At 39.1% G+C, this 18,387-nt stretch overlaps 1 protein-coding gene across 1 annotated transcript in view; it reads right to left on the minus strand.

Moving 5' to 3' along the window:
- The window catches only part of kl-2 (dynein heavy chain 2, axonemal kl-2), a 1,174,416-nt gene that overhangs the window by 489,112 nt on the left and 666,917 nt on the right, over nt 1-18,387 (minus strand). Inside the window, exon 42 of the mRNA XM_090369487.1 lies at nt 11,279-11,383. Coding sequence (XP_090225613.1) covers nt 11,279-11,383 — 105 coding nt within the window. The remainder of the gene's footprint in view (nt 1-11,278; nt 11,384-18,387) is intronic.

The following is an 18,387-nucleotide window of genomic DNA, read 5'->3' on the forward strand; positions in this document are numbered from 1 at the left end:
TAGCAACTAAGGTCATATTGCTCAGGGGATATGTGGTGGCCATTCCCTGACCTTTCCACATCCTCCGTATTTGGTGGTAACGGGCTCGAACCCTAGTCTAATCAAGAAGCGTGTGCTATGCACTGCTGGTCCTGCCCACTTGGCTACGGAGGTGCAATGTACTTATAGTGATAGAATCCCAGTTATTAGTTGATTCAATCACTGCTCATCGCATTTGTCTGAATTATTCGCTGTATAATTCCTTTCAATTCAAAAGTGGCATTGTGCATATGTCCATTGTGATATTCTTTGTCAGACACATAGTAATGTGGAACATCCTCTTTTCGATCTTCTCTGGCTTAAAATTTCTCTATCCCATTCTGTCAAATTCATCTGTTGCCTCTATCATTCTCCCAACTCCACTAATCCTTACGATATAAGTTACTTTCGCTCTTTGAAACTTTACTCTCTCCAGTCAAATTTTCCTAACGACAAGGTAATTTCCCTTGGTGATTTTAATGTTCGCGACACCTAATGGCTTCCATTTTCTAGACATACAGAATCAGCTGGTTGAGATGCTGAGGCTTTTGCAATTATTAAAACATCACACAGATTGTTCATTTACCTACCAGAATACCAGACAATACTAACCATGCAGCCAACATGCTTGATCTTTTTCTCACAAACAGCCCTTTCAAGTCGATGATCAAGGTAAGTGGTCCTCTAAGCACCTCATATCACAACTTGGTGATGATCTCTTCTCCAATGGAGCCATTCTCTTATGGCCATTCTCAACCTCGTGTTCTTTGGCATTACATGAATGAAAAATGGACGATCTGCAAGATTTCTTTTCCTTGGTTAGATTACTGTTTCAAATGTTCTGATGTTAATATTTGCTCAGATTGTATCAGAGAAATTATCTTGTAAGGATGAAATCTTTTATTCCACATTCGACTTTAAAATCTCTCCCTGTATCTAAATCTTGATTTTTCAATAAATGTGCTAAGGAAGTTCAAGAAATGAATGTCGCATATTGTAAATAGCTTGCATTCAAATCAGCAGTTTCATTTTCTGGCTACACCAAATCTCACAACAATTATATAGCAGTTATTAATCAGTCCAAACTTTATTTCAAAGAGGCAAAGAGTAAAAAAAAAATCTGCTTCTTTATTATTAGCATAGGCACATGATGCAAAAAAGCAAGCTTATATAGCATCAGCCAAAAAAAAAAAAAAAAAAAAAAAAACCACTCTTTCACATATCCACTCGCTCAAAATGTTTGTCAACTTCTGCCTTGAATCTATTTAAATTGTCAGCTTCTACAACAACAGACAGAAGTTTGTTCCAGCAATCAACCACCCGTCAGACTAAAGGCAAACTTCCGCACATCTATCCTGCAACAGTCTTTCCTTAATTTGAATTTATGCCCTCTCAGGCAATTATTCTGAGCAAGGGGAAGAATCCCATCTGCATTGAGCATGCTCAAATCATTCAAGGCTTTATACACCTCAATCAGATCAACTCGCAGGTCACTGGTCTCCAGACACTGTAATTTGCAAAACTTAAGCCTTTCTTCCTAAGAGCACCCCTTTGTTCCACTCACTAATCTTGTTGCCCTTCTCTGTACCCGTTCCAGCAGCTCTACATCCTTTTTGAAATGAGGCCTCCAGACCTGTATACAGTACTCTAGGTGTGGCCTGACCATTGCCTTATACAAGGGAATAATCACCTCCTTATCCCTGCTAGAAAAATTCTTATATATCATTGACAATACACCATGAGCTACTCTTGCAGCCCGTCTGCACTGCTCAGAGAACTTCATATCTGCCTGCACAACCAACCCCAGGTCCCTTTCATTCTCTACCACTGTCAGTGTAGTACCACAGAGTTGATACGTTGCTCCGGGTTGCTGTTTCCCATGTGTAGTACTTTACATTTGTCAATGTTAAACTTCATTTGCCACCTCTCAGCCCATCTGCTCAACCTTTCCAGATCCTGTTGCAGCAACATAGTGTCAGTAGTGTCCTTGACAACCCTGCCTACCTTTCTATCGTCTGCAAACTTCGACATTAAGCTTGATATACCAGCATCAATATCATTTATAAATACAGAAAACAATAATGGACCCAACACTGAGCCCTGAGGGACTCCACTAATAACATTAGTCCACGACGAGCAGTGTCCATTGATTACCACTCTCTGTCTTCTCCCCCACAGCCACCCCTTTATCCACAGCAGCAATTTGCCTCCAATGCCACACTGCTCCAATTTGTGCAGCAGTCTTCCATGTGCAACAGTATCAAAAGCCTTTCTAAGATCCAAGTATATAATATCAAAGTTATTCCCTGCATCCAGTTCCTTTGTGACTGCATCATACTATCCAATCAAATTGGTCAGGCAAGAATTCCCTTTAACAAAACCATGCTGTGTCCAAGCTATAACTGAAGTCTTGTCTAAATGATCCTGCAGTGCTTCTTTAACTAGTGCCTCCATTAATTTTCCTGGAACAGAAGTTAAACTCACAGGTCTATAATTACTTGTGTCAGCCTTTGATCCTCTTTTCTGAATTGGGGTCACATTTGCACATCTCCAGTCTGTGGGTACCTCCCCTGAGTCCAAGGAAGCTCTCATAATTATGGCTAAGGGTTTGGTAACTTCCTCTGCTGCCTCCTTTAATATAACTGGATAGATCCCATCCACCCCCGAGTTTATCTTCAACAATTTCTGCTCCACTTTACTCTCAGTTATTATAAAATTCTCTAGCTTACTGCTAGAGTTGAATACACCCCTGGCTTTCCCCTCGCTAAATAACTCCTCATGTGTGAATATCGATGAAAAATATTCATTTAGTTTGTTAGCTACCTAAGCAGGATCATCAACAGTTGACCCATCGATATCAAGTGGACCAATCTGATTTATCCCCTTCCTTCTAGAGTTTACATAAGTAAAGAACTCTTTGCTGTTTTTCTTTGCATCCCTTGCCAAAGATTTCTCGTAATCTGCCTAACCTCCTTGGTAACTTGGTTACAGATCAACTTGTATCTATCATAGGTTTCTGTGTCATGTGTTAATTTGTATGTATCCCATGCATGTTTCTTCTGTGCCATATGCCTCATTAGTTCAACTGACATCCATTTAGGCCTAAACCTTGAACAATATTTCTTAGTTGGTATGTAAAGCCTAGTAGCTTCCAAGATTCGACTAAGTTCTTTGAATGCTTCCCAATTTGCATTTGCTGTTGGTAACATCATCGGTTGGTCCCACTGTATAGAATTTAGATACTGTCTCAGTCCATCGTCGTAGTCGCCTTTACGAAAGCAATAACCCTTCCCTTTACCCCTAATGGTAGTTACCTCTGTGAGTAAATCCCACTTCAGCACACTGTGATCACTGCCACCTAGTGGTTCATTTACCTGCAGATTCTTAATGCATGAAGAATCACGACTGATAATAAAATCAAGCGTATTCCTCCCTCTAGTTGCCTCCCGAACATGCTGATGTAGAAAACAATCATCCAATAAATCCACAAAAGCCTTGCTAGTGTATGAGTGACCAGCCCCCAAATTCCAGTCAATATCTGGGAAATTAAAATCTCCCATTATAAGACTCTCTGATTTACTGGCCCACTCTATTTCCCTGTACATTTTCTTATTATACTCATCAGAGTCATTAGGCCTATAGCCCACTCCTACTCTCAATTTTGATCTCCCAATGTTTATGTCACACCAAACTGACTCGACACTGCACTGTCCAGTGCAGTGTCGAGTATGGGCAGAATTGCAGACACTTTCAAATTTAACCCTATTTCATGGCTTTTCTTCAACAGTGACCTGTACTTGTTAAGCAATTGTGCCGGTCTCCTACTCTTGATATCATTAGTGCCAACGTGTACAACTATATCACCTTTTGTGCCCTTAAAAGATGATATCTGCTCTACAACGTCATCAACCTTTGCCCCTGGCAGACATACCCTGGTCCTGTTCCACCTATCCTTTTTACAAAGCATTTACCCGTTTCCCTGACAATAGAGTCACCAACAACTACTAGTTCCTTTGGGACCAGCACACTCTGCCTTGGGGGTTGCCGCTGAGTTGCGCGATGACCAAGTGCAAGCTCTGGTGTTGATGTGGGCAGCTGAGAGCTCGATGGGCCCCTCAATTTAGTTCCTTCGAGGGCATCCACCCTGTCCTTCAAGCTCTCATATAGGCCCATAAGAACGCTGAGTTGTTGCCTGATTTCGATACATCCTGCACACACAAAGACATCCCCCATGGCAATATCATGTCCCGTACCTGAATGCTCCACAAACATCATGCAAGCTGTGCATTTTAAAAGGCTGTGATTCAGAAGGCAACTGCCCCCCTCAGTTCTCCTCTGAGTCACAGCACTTCCATTAGCTTGAGCCTTTTGTTTTGCTGCTTTGGTCTGAGTCATGATTTCTTTTAATTTAAATAAAATTTCAATTTCAGTTTATAACCCTAACTTATCTCCCAACACAGTTATAACGGGATAAATATTTTTTAGTGTCAAGTATTAATTATCTCCAAGTTCCCTTTATATAACTTCCGTATCAGTTATGTATTAATTAATTATGTTACGTTTGTAATCTGAGTCGGTATATGTATTTAGTTAAAAGTACAATTTAAATGCCAACGAAGTTCAACAAGTTTAATAGATTTTACCGAACACTGAAAATATTATAACCTATACTATACTAACGCTGTCTAGGTTCGATATATAATGATCGTATGACAAAGACAAAGGCGGGAAGTTACGAACAGTAAAGCTATGGACACTTAAGTATTAATTAACTTTCAAATCTCGCTGTCTCAATTCAGAATAAACTAACGATCCTTACTAGGTCTATAAGCTACTTTGAAAAAATAATTTGACGTAAAAAATATTCAATAAGCGCCTAAATATGGCTAAAAAACTTCTCGTTCAGCGGAGTTGCGACTTGTAACACGTTGAAACCCTTACCGATACTTTTATGCAATTGCAAGGAGGAGTAAAGAATAAATACACCAAATTAATCAGAAAATCACAAAATAATGATATACTACTAAATTTAAATCAAAAGTTTTAGAAAAACAATAATTTCAAATCAATAAATAAGAAAAATCCACAGCGGCTTTGAACACGTCTGGCCCCTACTAGCCTCGTCAGCAGACCGAGTTATCCCACGATGGTCCAGTTTAGTTCTTGGGCTCTGAGTTCTGCAATCTTAGCTCACCTAAGTGCAAATGTGTACACCAATGCTAGGAGTTTAGTAAATAAATTTGATGAATTTGAGGTATTGCTCAAAACATCAAAGGCAGATATTGTTGGGATATCAGAGACGTGGTGTCACACAGATATAAGGAATGCAGAACTGGAATTTGGGGAGTACAACATCTACAGAAAGGATAGACAGGATAGGAAGGGAGGAGGGGTTATGCTATTAGTTAAGAAACACATAAAAATCCAAGGAAGTTAAGCCAGTTGACATCGATGGACAGGGCAGTGTCGAGTCAGTTTGGTGTGACATAAGCATAGGTTGAGAGTAGGAGTGTGCTATAGGCCTAACGACTCTGATGAGTATAATAAGATACTGTACAGGGAAATAGAATGGGCCAGTAAATCAGAGAGTCTTATAATGGGCAATTTTAATTTCCCAGATATTGACTGGAATTTGGGGGTTGATCACTCACACACTAGCAAGGCTTTTGTGGATTTAGTGGATGATTGTTTTCTACACCAGCATGTTCGGGAAGCAACTAGAGGGAGTAATACTCTTGATCTGATTATCAGTAGTGATTCTTCATGCATTAAGAATTTGCAGATAAAGGAACCACTAGGTGGCAGTGATCACAGTGTGCTGAAGTGGGATTTACTCAAGGAGGTAACTACCATCAGAGGTAAAGGGAAGGGATTTTGCTTTCGTACAGGCGATTATGATGGTCTGAGACAGTATTTAAATTCTATACAGTGGGAACAACTGATGATGTTACCAACAGCAAATTCAAAATGGGAAGGATTCAAGGAACTAATCTTGGAAGCTACCAGGCTTTACATACCAACCAAGAAATATTGTTCAAAGTTCAGGCCTAAATGGTTGTCAGATGAACTAATGAGACATATGGCAGAGAAGAAAAATGCATGGGATACATACAAATTAATGGGTGACATGGAAGCCTATGATAGATATAGGTTGGTCTGTAACCAAGTCACAAAGGAGATTAGGCAGGCAAAGGCAGATTATGAGAAATCCTTGGCAAAGGATGCAAAGAAAAACAGAAAAGAGTTCTTTACCTATTTAAACTCAAGAAGGAAAGGGATGAATCAGATTGGTCCACTGGATGTTGATGGTTCAACAGTTGAGGATCCTGCTCAGGTGGCTAACAATCTAAACGAGTATTTTGCATCTACATTCACACATGAGGAGTTATTCAGGAAGGGGAATGTTGTAGGTGAAGTAAACATTGGCAGTGAGCTAGATGATTTTCTAATAACTGAGAGGAAAGTGGAGGAGAAATTGTTGAGGATAAACATAAAAAAGGCACCCGGGGTGGTGGGATCTATCCAGTTATATTAAAGGAGGCAGCAAAGGAAGTAAGCAAACCCCAGGGGCTCACATCTGGTGAGTATGGGCTTGGCACACCCAGGGTCCTGAGCTGGATATCATCATTCTTCTCTTTCTTGGTGATTCCTTTCTACTACTTCTCTCTCTCTCTCTCTCTCTCACTCACAGGGTAACTCAGGAATTTTTTTTTGGCTGGTGCAGCATAAGCCTCAGGCTTCCTTGCACAATATGGCTAATAATAAAAAAAAATAAATAAATAAAAACCCCTAGCCATAATTATGAGAGCTTCTTTGGACTCGGGGGAGGACCCATAGACTGGAGATGTGCAAATGTAACCCCAATTCACAAAGGAGGATCAAAGGTTGACACAAGTAATTATAGGCCTGTTAGTTTAACTTCGGTTCCAGGAAAATTAATGGAGGCACTGGTTAAAGAAGCACTGCAGGATAATCTAGACAAGAATTCAATTATAGCTCAGACACAGCTTGGTTTTGTTAAGGGCAGGTCTTGTCTGACCAATTTGATTGGATACTATGATGTAGTCACAAAAGAACTGGATGCAGGGAATAACTTTGATATTATATATTTGGATCTTAGAAAGGCTTTCGATACTGTTGCGCATGGAAGACTGCTGCACAAATTGGAGCAGTGTGGCATTGGAGGCAAATTGCTGCTACGGATAAAGGGATGGTTGAGTGGCAGAAGAGAGAGAGTGATAATCAATGGACACTGCTCAACGTGGACTAATGTTATTAGTGGAGTTCCTCAGGGTTCAGTGTTGGGTCCATTGTGTTTTCTGTATTTATAAATGATATTGATGATGGTATATCAAGCTTAATGTCCAAGTTTGCAGACGATATAAAGGTTTGTTATTTGGATTTTAGGAGCATTAGCAACTAAGGCCATATTGCTCCAGGATATGCGGTGGTCGTTCCCTGACCTTTCCATATCCTCCGTATTTGGTGGTGACGGGCTCAAACCCCGGTCTAATCAAGAAGCATGTGCTACGCACTACTGCTCCTTCCCACCTGGCTACGGAGGCACCATACAAAGGTTGGCAGGGTTGTTAAGGACACTAGTGATGTTATGCTGCTGCAACAGGATCTGGAAAGGTTGAGCAGATGGGCTGAGAGGTGGCAAATGAAGTTTAACATTGACAAATGTAAAGTACTACATATGGGTAACAGTAACCCCAGATCAACGTATCAACTCTGTGGTACTACGCTAACAGTGGTAGAGAATGAAAAGGACCTGGGGGTAATTGTGCAGGCAGATATAAAGTTCTCTGAGCAGCGCAGACGAGCTGCAAGAGTAGCTCATGGTGTCTTGTCAATGATATACAGGAATTTTTCTAGCAGGGATAGGGATGTGATTATTCCCTTGTATAAGGCATTGGTCAAGCCACACCGTGAGTACTGTATACAGGTCTGGAATCCTCATTTCAAGAAGGATGTAGAGCTGCTGGAACGAGTACAGAGAAGGGCAACAAGATTAGTGAATGGAACAAAGAGTTGCTCTTACGAAGGAAGGCTTAAGTTTTGCAAATTACAGAGTCTGGGGACTAGGCATCGGTGAGGTGATCCGATAGAGGTGTATAAGGCTTTGAATGGCTTGAGCATGCTCAATGCCGATGGGATTCTTCCTCTTGCTCAGAATAATCACCTGAGAGGGCATAAATTCAAATTGAGGAAGGACAGATGTTGGATAGATGGGCGGAAATTTGCCTTTAGCCAGCGGGCAGTTGGTTTGTAGAATAGACTTCCATCACTTGTTGTAGTTGATAGCCTAAACAAATTTAAGGCTCAGCTGGACAGGTATTTCGAACGAATTGAGGGGTGAAATGGGAGTAGTGGTTGTGTTTTTTTTTTTTTTTTTTTTTTTTTTGGCTGATGCTGAATAAGCTTGCTTTCTTGCATCATATGCCTCTACTAATGCTAATGGTAATGTTTTCTATGCGTAGGTGATTAATGTCTTATCGGTATCTTTCTCGAGTAGCAGAGTGAATTCTTGATTGCAAGGGTTTCTCTGTATTGTGGTGAGGAATTTAAGCCTAATGTTGTCGTAGCTGGGGCACTCATACAAGAGGTGCACCCAGGACTCCTCTTCGCCACAGTGGCAACATGGATCATTCTCGATTCCCATAGCGGTCAGTTTTTGTTGGAAGGATCCATGGCCAGTGATGATAAAGGTCACACGGAGGCCAGGCGAAAACCAGGCCTGAGGTTCTGGGTGAGATGAACTTATAGATGGAAGGAATCGTTTTGTGATGGCTCCTTTTGTTGTAGTGTCCAGTCATGTTGCCATACCTCTTGTAGATGTTGGGTTATCCATTGTCTTTCCTGCCTGATGCCATTTGTGGTGTCAAGTTGAAAATTAAGCAGTTAGGTTGGAAAATTAAGCAGTTAGGTAGCAGTTAAGTGAGAAAAAAGACCTATTTTAACCAGTTCTAAGTATAGTGGCTGACATCCAGTTAATATCTATAGAGAACAGGGGTGCTCTGCAGGTATTAACTGAACGGTGCGGCACGCCCTGCAAATTGAAAGGGGCATATACCTCTGGATTGAATCCAGCTTATATTTATTTCTTGCTAGGATGGCTTTTCGGTACCAGATGGAGGCACCATAACACACAATTTTCACATATACCGCTTGGTATATGAGAGTAAAAGCTTTCTGCTTCAGCGCCCAATCTGCCCTGCTGACTCGCCTTATCATAACAGTGTACTTTTGAATTTTGTTGGCTAGATACTTTAGGTGGTGGTGGAAGCTAAGCCCCAAGTTTAAGAAGATACCTAGGAGCTTGACTTCAGTGTGCAGCCGTATGGGCGTAAAGTTTAATTTTATTGTAGGTGGTCTTGTGATTTGTAGCCTGCCTTTAAGGAGTATGGATTCTGTTTTCTCTCCTGAAATGGTAAGGTTGTGCAGGGCTGCCCTGTTCTGAAGTTTTACCAGTGCTCCATTTGCCATTTTCTCCAGGTTCGTCCTGGTGTTAGCACATACCAAAAGGACAAGATCATCTGTGAAGGCCAAGGGCTCAACACCTCCCAGGTCCATGCCCAGGAACTCATCCAGGACAATAGACCAGAGGAAAGGGTCAAGTACAGAGTCCTGCAGACAGTCTTGATCGATGTACCTAGTCACTGTCTGGAATCTGTTGGTAACTTGGACTTTTCTACCAGTTAAATATGACCTTAAACTGTTGTATAGGTTGTTGGAAACATTTGATTGCCAAAGCCTCCAAAGAACACTGGGCCACCATAGTCGATCAAAGGCTCCAGCGAAGTCTACCATGATTGCAAGGGAGTACTTAAAGGCTGTGTGAGTTGCTTGAGTGATTAATTTGTTAATGGCATCTTTTGTGCTGCTACCTGCTTTGAATCCAAATTGCTTGTCACTTGGAAGTTTTTGTCCTTCATATCTGGCGGTTAAGCAAAATAGGAGCAGGCATTCTTGTAACTTGGCCATTACAGAGAGCAAGGCAATCGGGTGGTAGGAGGTTGGAATTTGTGGTGGCTTGTCAGGATTTTTCAATATAAATTTCAGGGTTGCCGTTTTCCAGGATGTTGGAAAAGTGCCTTCTGTCAGGCACCTATTTAGAAGGCTTAGGAGAGTAACAGGAGAGTATTCGGCAAATATTTTAACCACATCCAATTTCAGCAGATCCACACCAGGTGTTTTCCCTACTTTCATTTTGTTTATTGCCAAGTCCATCTCAATGTTAGTGAAGGGGGATTCCACAGACGCAGGATGATAGTTGTGATTTTCATCTACTATTTCTTGTTGTTATTGAGTCATAGCTGCAGCTTCAATGGGATAAATGGTGTCTAGAATATTGTTAATGCTATCCTTCCAGGTGTAAGTAGAGGAGCCATCCATCTTTAGTGTAGTATCGAGTACCTCTCCTCGCGGCAGCTTGTTTGTTACGATCTTGAAAATGATGCTCCACCAACTATCAACAGTAGGATTTCTAAGTATTAAAGGTAATAGTAGCAATAGTGGGAAGTGATGCAAGAAAGAAAGCGTATGAGCTTATGCAGCATCAGCCAAAAAAAAAAAAAAAAAAAAACAATTCACACAACTATTCCCTCTAAATGTTTGTCCAGTTCCTCCTTAAATTTATTTAACCTATCAACTTCCACAATGACAGATGGAAGTTTCTTCCAGCAATTAACCACCCTCTCGCTAAAGGCAAATTTCCGCACATCTATTTTACATCTGTCTTTCCACAATTTGAATTTATGCCCCCTTAGGTTCGTAATCTGAACAAGTGGAAGAATCCCATCAGAATTCAGCGTGCTCAACACATTCAAGGCCTTATACACCTCAATCAGATCACCTCACAGGTCCCTAGTCTCAGGCCTCTGCAAATTACAGAATTTAAGCCTCTCTTGGTAAGAGGATACCTTCATTCCCCTCACCAATCAAGTTAGGGCAATGTACTTTTTTTAGGAATATATTTCATACAAAATTCTGAATAAATTGAAGACTGTATACGAAAAAACGATCAAAATTCAAATATAGTTATTTTTTTCATTTGAGTATTTTTAGCATCATATTATGAGTTGTATGCTGGTGTCAATTGACAAATTTTCAATTACAGTTCAATAAAATGGTGATCATTGCCACTTAACAATCATCTAATACAAGTATGCACATGAGCATAATAAATATACATATGCAATAAATGTATTGTAGAAAAAAATAAACAATACAATTCTCTTGAGATGAATTTTTTTACCTGTGGAAATGTCAGGTTGACAAGAAATAATCTGTTTTTCAGCTGCATAGATATCACATTTCTACCACCACCAGGAGGTGCCATAGCAGCAAGTACCAGCATATCCTGTAATTTAAAATATAAAAATTAAACTAGATTATAAACCAGATTTTGCCAATAAGATGAATCCTTTCTACGAATTGCTTTAAGAAAAATATGAAACCATAGTTAATTTTAATGCTATAAAAAAAAAAAAAAATCAGTTTCACTAGATATTCGCATTGGTATTAGTTGTGGTATACGATGTAAGAAAGCAAGCTTGTCTTTTCTCCAATGGAGCCTTTATCTCATGGCTATTCTGAACCTCATATTGTTTGGCATTACAAGAATGCAAAATGGGATTACCTGTGAGATTTCTTTTCTTCTTTTCCTTGGTCAGATTACTGTTTCAAAACTTCTGATGTCAACATTTGCTCAGATCGTGTCAGTGAAATTATTCTTCTCGGAATGGAATCATTTATCCCACACTCCACTTTACAATCTTGTCCTTTATCTCAATCTTGATTTTCCAATAAATGTGCTAAGGCTGTTCGAGAGAAAAATGTTGCATATCCTAATTGGCTTGTTTCCAATTCTTCAGTTTCATTTTCTGCCTACACCAAAGCTCGCAACAATTTTAAAGCAGTTATTCATCAGTCCAAACTAGATTTTGAACAGGCTAAGAGTAGAAAAGTTGCTTCTTGTCCTAATGTCATTATTCTTGAAAAAAGCTATTGGCCACAACTTTTGCCCATCTCTGCTCCCACGTCTGTCAAAACCAGATGGTTCTGTTGTCACTTCAGCCAAGGATAAAGCTGACCTAATAGCATCCGATTTTTCTTCCAACTCCTGTATTAATGATCTTGGTAAAACACCTCCCACCATTCCCAACACACTCCATTCAATGCCTCCTGTGGTTTTCCGTCAAAAGGATGTCAGAAGGATTCTGACGAATCTTGATGCTAAGAAAGCTCCAGGTCCTGATGGTATTTCTCCACTTGTTCCAAAAACCTGTGCTCCTAAACTTACTCCTGTTCTTTGCCGCCTGTTTTCACTTTCTTATTCCAAAGGTGTTTTTCCTTCTGCTTGGAAATTTGCACATATCCAGCCAGTTCCTAAAAATGGTGACAATTCCCTCCGATCCAATTATTGTCCCATTGCAATTACTTCTACTCTTCCTAAAGTAAGGAAGAAATCAATTAACCGCCAACTCTTATAGTACATAGAAACTTTACATCTGATCAATCGCCAGTATGGATTCCATCAGTGTCGATCCACTGGTGATATTTTGGCTTATGTTACCATTTATGGACAAATTCAATGGAAAGATTCGGTGAATCACAAGCAGTTGCTCTTGACATCTCAAAGGCTTTCAATCATGTTTGTCATAAAGGTTTTCTAAACAAGCTTCCATCTTATGGTTTTCCAACTGTTTTTTTGTAATTGGTTATCCAGTTTTTTCTCTGATTGCTCACTGAGGGAGATGCTAGATGTTCTCTGTCTTCTAACTTCCCCACTAATGCTGGTGTTCCCCCAAGGTTCAGTTCTTTCCCCCACTCTTTTCCTCTTGTAGATTAATGACCTTCTTCCATTGGCTGGAAATCCTGTTCATAGTTTTGCTGATGATAGCACATTGCATTCCACTTTCCATTTTGAGAAACCTTGCCCTGCCCAATCAGCTTCAACTTCTCGAATATCCGCTACCAATTTCTTAAATGCCAATCTCCATGTAATTCTCCAGTGGGGCAAAGACAACTTAGTTGATTTCAATCCTTCTAAAACTCAGTCTTGTCTTATATCTTGCAAAAAGGATTCTTCTGCTCCTATGCTTATCTTTAGTGACACTCTGATTTCTAGGCAAAATGGTATATCTCTTTTGGGGATTACCCTGACTTCTAATCTCTCTTGGTGCAAGCACATTACAAATATTGCTTCCTCTGCATCTAAAAAACTTTGTTTTCTCTTTTGCTCTCAGCATTACTTTTCTTCCAAACAGCTGTTCACTCTGTACAAATCTCAAATCAGCACTACCATGGAACATCTGGGGCAGTGCTCCCAAAATCTCTCTCAGGCTTCTAGATTCCATTCAGAAGAGGGCAGTTAATTAATGACATCTCTAACAGAGTCAGCTCTCCACTCGCTGTCTCATACAGGTACTGTTTCTGCTGTATGCCCTTTCTACAGATACTTCCATGGGCACTGTTCCTCTGAATTCGCTTCTATAATTCCCGCTCTCTCTTTCAAAACAGGCTGAACACGTGCCGCCAACATCCATTTACTGTCCAACTTCAAACTCACAGAACCTCGTCCTCACATCCTCCTCGTTTATTCATTCAACCGTCATTTTTGGGAGCAACCTTGATACATATTTACTGATAATTACAGTCTACAGAAGTTCAAGTCTATTGTCAACAAATATCTTCTTTCATCTTCTCAATCTCCAACCCAAGCATGGTACTAAGTACTATAGGTTCTAATACCTCTTGTGTTTGGGGTTTTCATAAAAAAAAAAAAAAAAATCCTTCCCATTTCACCCATCCATTCATTCCAAAGGTTTGTCTAGTTTTCCTTGAATTTATTTAAGCTGTCAACTTCCACAACAACAGATGGAAGTCTGTTCCACCAATCACCTACCCACTCACTAAAGGCAAACTTCTGCACATCTATTCTACAACTGTTTTTCTTCAATTTGAATCTACAACCCCACAGGTTCTTAAACTGAGCAAGCAGAAGTATCCCATCAGCATTGAGCCTGCTCAAACCATTGAAGACTTTGTACACCTCAATCAGCTCACCTCACAGATGTCTAGTCTCCTGCAATTTATTTAGGTATACAAGATATATTTATATAAGTGTGTGGAAGGCAAATTTTTCACAAAATTAAAGATAAGTGAAGCTAAGCAAAGTAGTATATTTGAGACACCTTCTGGAATTTATTTGAAAGTAATGGAATTTTGGTGTGATTTATTAAAAAAGGAAATACCAAGTGAGACGGAGTCTTTTTTGTATTCTAGAATATAAATAAAGGATGAAAATGCTATTTCCATTCAAAATATTTTCACTGTCTTATCAGAAACAATACCACTACTATTCAGCATGGTTCAACAAGAATAGTCAAAGAACCTAAAGGATTATACTAAATTTAATAAAATGGGATTTTCCAAAGTTATACCATGTTAACTGACTCAATATACTGATACTTTAAAAACTAGAATTCAGATTTAAAAAAAAAAAAAAAAAATGGATCCAGGAGTTTCAATCAAAGAGAATCACATCATATGTCAAGATTATATTTCTTTGAAAACTTATCTGTGCATTGAAAAACTGCAAATATTTATACCGAAAAAAGCTAGAAAATACTTTCACTACAGATTTTAAAAAATATATATTTAATTTTATTTATTGAAACTTCCCTTTTCTTTATCACTGTAATAACTTTTTACTGTACACTGTAATAACTACAACAACTAGAAAGGTAATCAATAAAAAACAGGGAATTAAGAAAATTTGTTGTATAGTTACTTCTTACTTTCATCCACCACATTTCTCTTCAACTTTACATTAATGACAACTTCTAATGTGGTAGCGTGGATAGGAAGGCTAAACAAAGAATGATTTTACAAATACTCACACACTATTTAACTGTTTGCATTGCAACTATAGAAGATAAACAACAATAGGAAGGTCTATTCTCTTCATAAACATGTAATTACTATTCTACCCTATTCAGAATTAGTACAAGTCCTAGAGTTAATTTGTTAATGCTATAGATCAAGTACAGACTAGCCATTTTTAAGTTATGGCAAATGCCAGATAGGAAGTGTTCAATTCAGGTGTTAAACGTTTACAAAGAAAAGTCAACAAGGGCTGTTTGACACATTTCCATGCTTATACAGATGCTATAAAATTAACAACTAGCTACTAGAAATTTCCTATTGGAAAGATGAAATGGCATAAGAAAAAGCTTCAAACAATTAGCACATCTAGCTCAATGGATATGAGTTAAGTGTCAATTTTAAAAGAGAACAAAATATTAACCAGTTCTTTCTTGAACACTAGCTAACAGTGTGTTCTTGCAGTAACAATCTGTTACCTGAATGAATGTTAACTGAATGAGTAACATTCTGTTAACCCATTCCCCTTAACAGAATATATTCTGTATTCTGTTGAGGGGAATGAGAGTAGCTTCATGCGGACAAAGTTTTTATGGCTCTGGCTAATAGAGAAGTTTTTCTTAAATTTTTGCCATTTTATTGACAAATTGGCATATTAATTTTTTTACTAAAAAGTAGCGTTATATTCCTAGTTATGATGCTTAGTTTATTTTGAACTTAGACAGAGATTTACTTATGATGCTTAGTTTATTTTGAACTTAGACAGAGATTTTGTAGGTTATTACTTAATATAGGATGCAAACAGTTAAGGGTATTCACATGTTGGACAAGATTTTGCAGCTATGGTGAATGCTAAGTTTTTAAATATATTTAGTCATTTTATTGAATTAATTGTTATATTAAATTATTTTCTACAAGTAGCTTATAGTTCTAGTCAAGCTTCTTGGTTTATTTTGAATTTAGACAGCAATTTTCAAAGTAATACTTAGTGTCCACAGATTTTACATTTGTAACTTGCCACCATTGTTATATGATACAACATATATCCCGAACTAAATAGCATAAGGTTTAATGTAAAACTAGATAGCAAAACACATAACACTGTATTAGAAATCTGTTAGTTTAGTATAGTATAGTATTATCAATTAATCAGTAAAATTTATTTATTAATCTTATTAAATTCCATTGTTAATTAGATTGTACTTAAACGGAATCATGACCTCATGACCCAGATTAGAGCAGCAAAGCAATGCTCACAGATTAGCCAGAGTGCTATGTCTAAAGGGAGCAATTCTCCAATGCATCACAGTCTAAAAAAATGTGCAAAATCTGAAATGTTTACTGAACTTTCTAAAACAGTACGTGATCTAGCCAAGGAGGATGTCTTTGCGTGTGCTACATGCATAGATTGTGAGGAAATTAGGCACCACCTTAGCATTCTGATGGGTGTCTATGAGAATTTGAGGTGTATTGTAGATGCCCTCAAGGAAATTAATAAGAGGAGCCCATCAAGCTCTCAGCTGCCCAACTCAATGCCAGAGCACACTCCTGTGCATCACGCAACACAGTGGAAATCTCTAAGGCAGGATGCGCTGGTCCTACAGGAACTAGTTATCATTGGTGACTATTGTCAGGGAGATGGAAAAAATATCATGCAAAAAGGATAGGTGGAACAGGACCAGGGTATGTCTGCCAAGAGCAAAAGTTGATGACGTTGCAGAGCAGATATCATCTTTTTTCAGGGCACAAAAGGATATTGTTGTAAACGTCAGCACTAATTACCTTAAGAGTAAGAGATCTGCAGATTTAATTAACAAGTACAGGTCAATGTTGAAAAAAAGTTGCAAGATAGGGTTGAATTTGAAAGTGTCTGCAATTCTGCCCAGACATGATAGGAGGGAGTACACGATGAGCATCTTGTCAATCAATTTGGCCCTGAGAGATTGTGCAAAGCTCACAAGGAAGAATTTCTTTTCGTTCTGGTCTGCGCTTGCTAACAGGAGAGACTGCTTCTACAGGGATAGGATACACTTCAATAGAAAGGGTACAAGAATATCTGCTGATGCTATCGAGGCAGTCTTAGATGGACTGGAAAACTGCTGGCTTGGGGGGGGGGGATTCACAGATTAAAACATTAACAGTAGCTGCAAGCAGACACGAAAGCTATGTTGTTGTTATTATTTGGAGCATTAGCAACTAAGGCCATATTGCTCTTGGGATATGCGGCGGTCACTCCCTGACCTTTCTGCATTCTCCGTATTTGGTGGTCATGGGCTCGAACCGTGGTCTAATCAAGAAGCATGTGCTACACTGCTTCTCCTGCCCACCTGGATACAGAGACATGAAAGCGATTCTTGCACTGCATCTATTGTAATGAGCAGCAGCAGCAGCCTAGACAGCAAGTAGATGGGGATTTCAAGAGCTGCTGGGAGTCATCATGGAACAAGTAAATACATGGGTTGAGTTTAGAGTAACAAGACTAAGAACAGGTGCATGTATAATTGCATGTACACCAATGTTAGAAGTATAGTAAATAAATTTGATGAATTTGAAGTTGTTGTTGTTATTTGGTTTTTTAGGAGCATTAGCAACTAAGGCCATATTGCTCAGGAGATATGCGGTGGTCATTCCCTGACCTTTCTGCATCCTCCATATTTGGTGGTGACGGGCTCGAACCCCGGTCTAATCAAGAAGCGGGTGCTATGCACTGCTGCTCCTTCCCACCTGGCTACGGAGGCGGCCTATGAATTTGAAGTGCTGATCAAGGTGTCAGAGGCAGATATTGTTTAGATATAAGAGACATGATGGACAGATATAAGCAGTGCAGAATTGGAATTTGGGGAGTAAATGTGCACAGAAAGGGTAGACAGGGTACAAAGGGAGGAGGGGTTATGCTGTTAGATAAGAAATGCATAAAATCTAAGGAAGTGCATCCAGTTGACATGGGTTGAAAGTGCAAAGTTGAGTCAGTTTGGTGTGACATAAATACTGGAAAAGGAAAAATGATAGTAGGAGTGTGTTATATGCCTAATGACTCTGATGAGTACAAAGAACAGTTGTGTAGAGAAACAGAGTGGGCCAGTAAATCAGAATATCTTGTAATTGGGGATTTTAACTTTCCAGATATTGACTGGAACTTGTAGGTTGGTCACTCACATGCTAGCAAAACTTTTGTGGATTTATTGGAGGCTTTTTTTCTACAGCAGCAAGTTTGAGGGACAACCAGATGGGATAATACTCGATCTGATTATCAGCAGTGATGAATCATGCATTAGGAACTTGCAAATAAAGGAATGACTAAGTGACAGCGATCATAGTCTACTGATGTGGGATTTACTTAAAGATGTAGCTACCATCAAGGGAAAAGGGAAGGGTTTTGTTTTCGTAAAGGTGACTACAGTGGTCTCACAAAGTTTTTAAATTCTATACAGAGAGATCAACTGACAATGTTAAAAAAGGTGAATTCTAAAGGGGAAG

Source organism: Mastigoproctus giganteus, chromosome 1, assembly GCF_048544385.1.
Source record: "Mastigoproctus giganteus isolate SK-2022 chromosome 1, ASM4854438v1, whole genome shotgun sequence".
NCBI lineage: Eukaryota > Metazoa > Arthropoda > Arachnida > Uropygi > Thelyphonidae > Mastigoproctus > Mastigoproctus giganteus.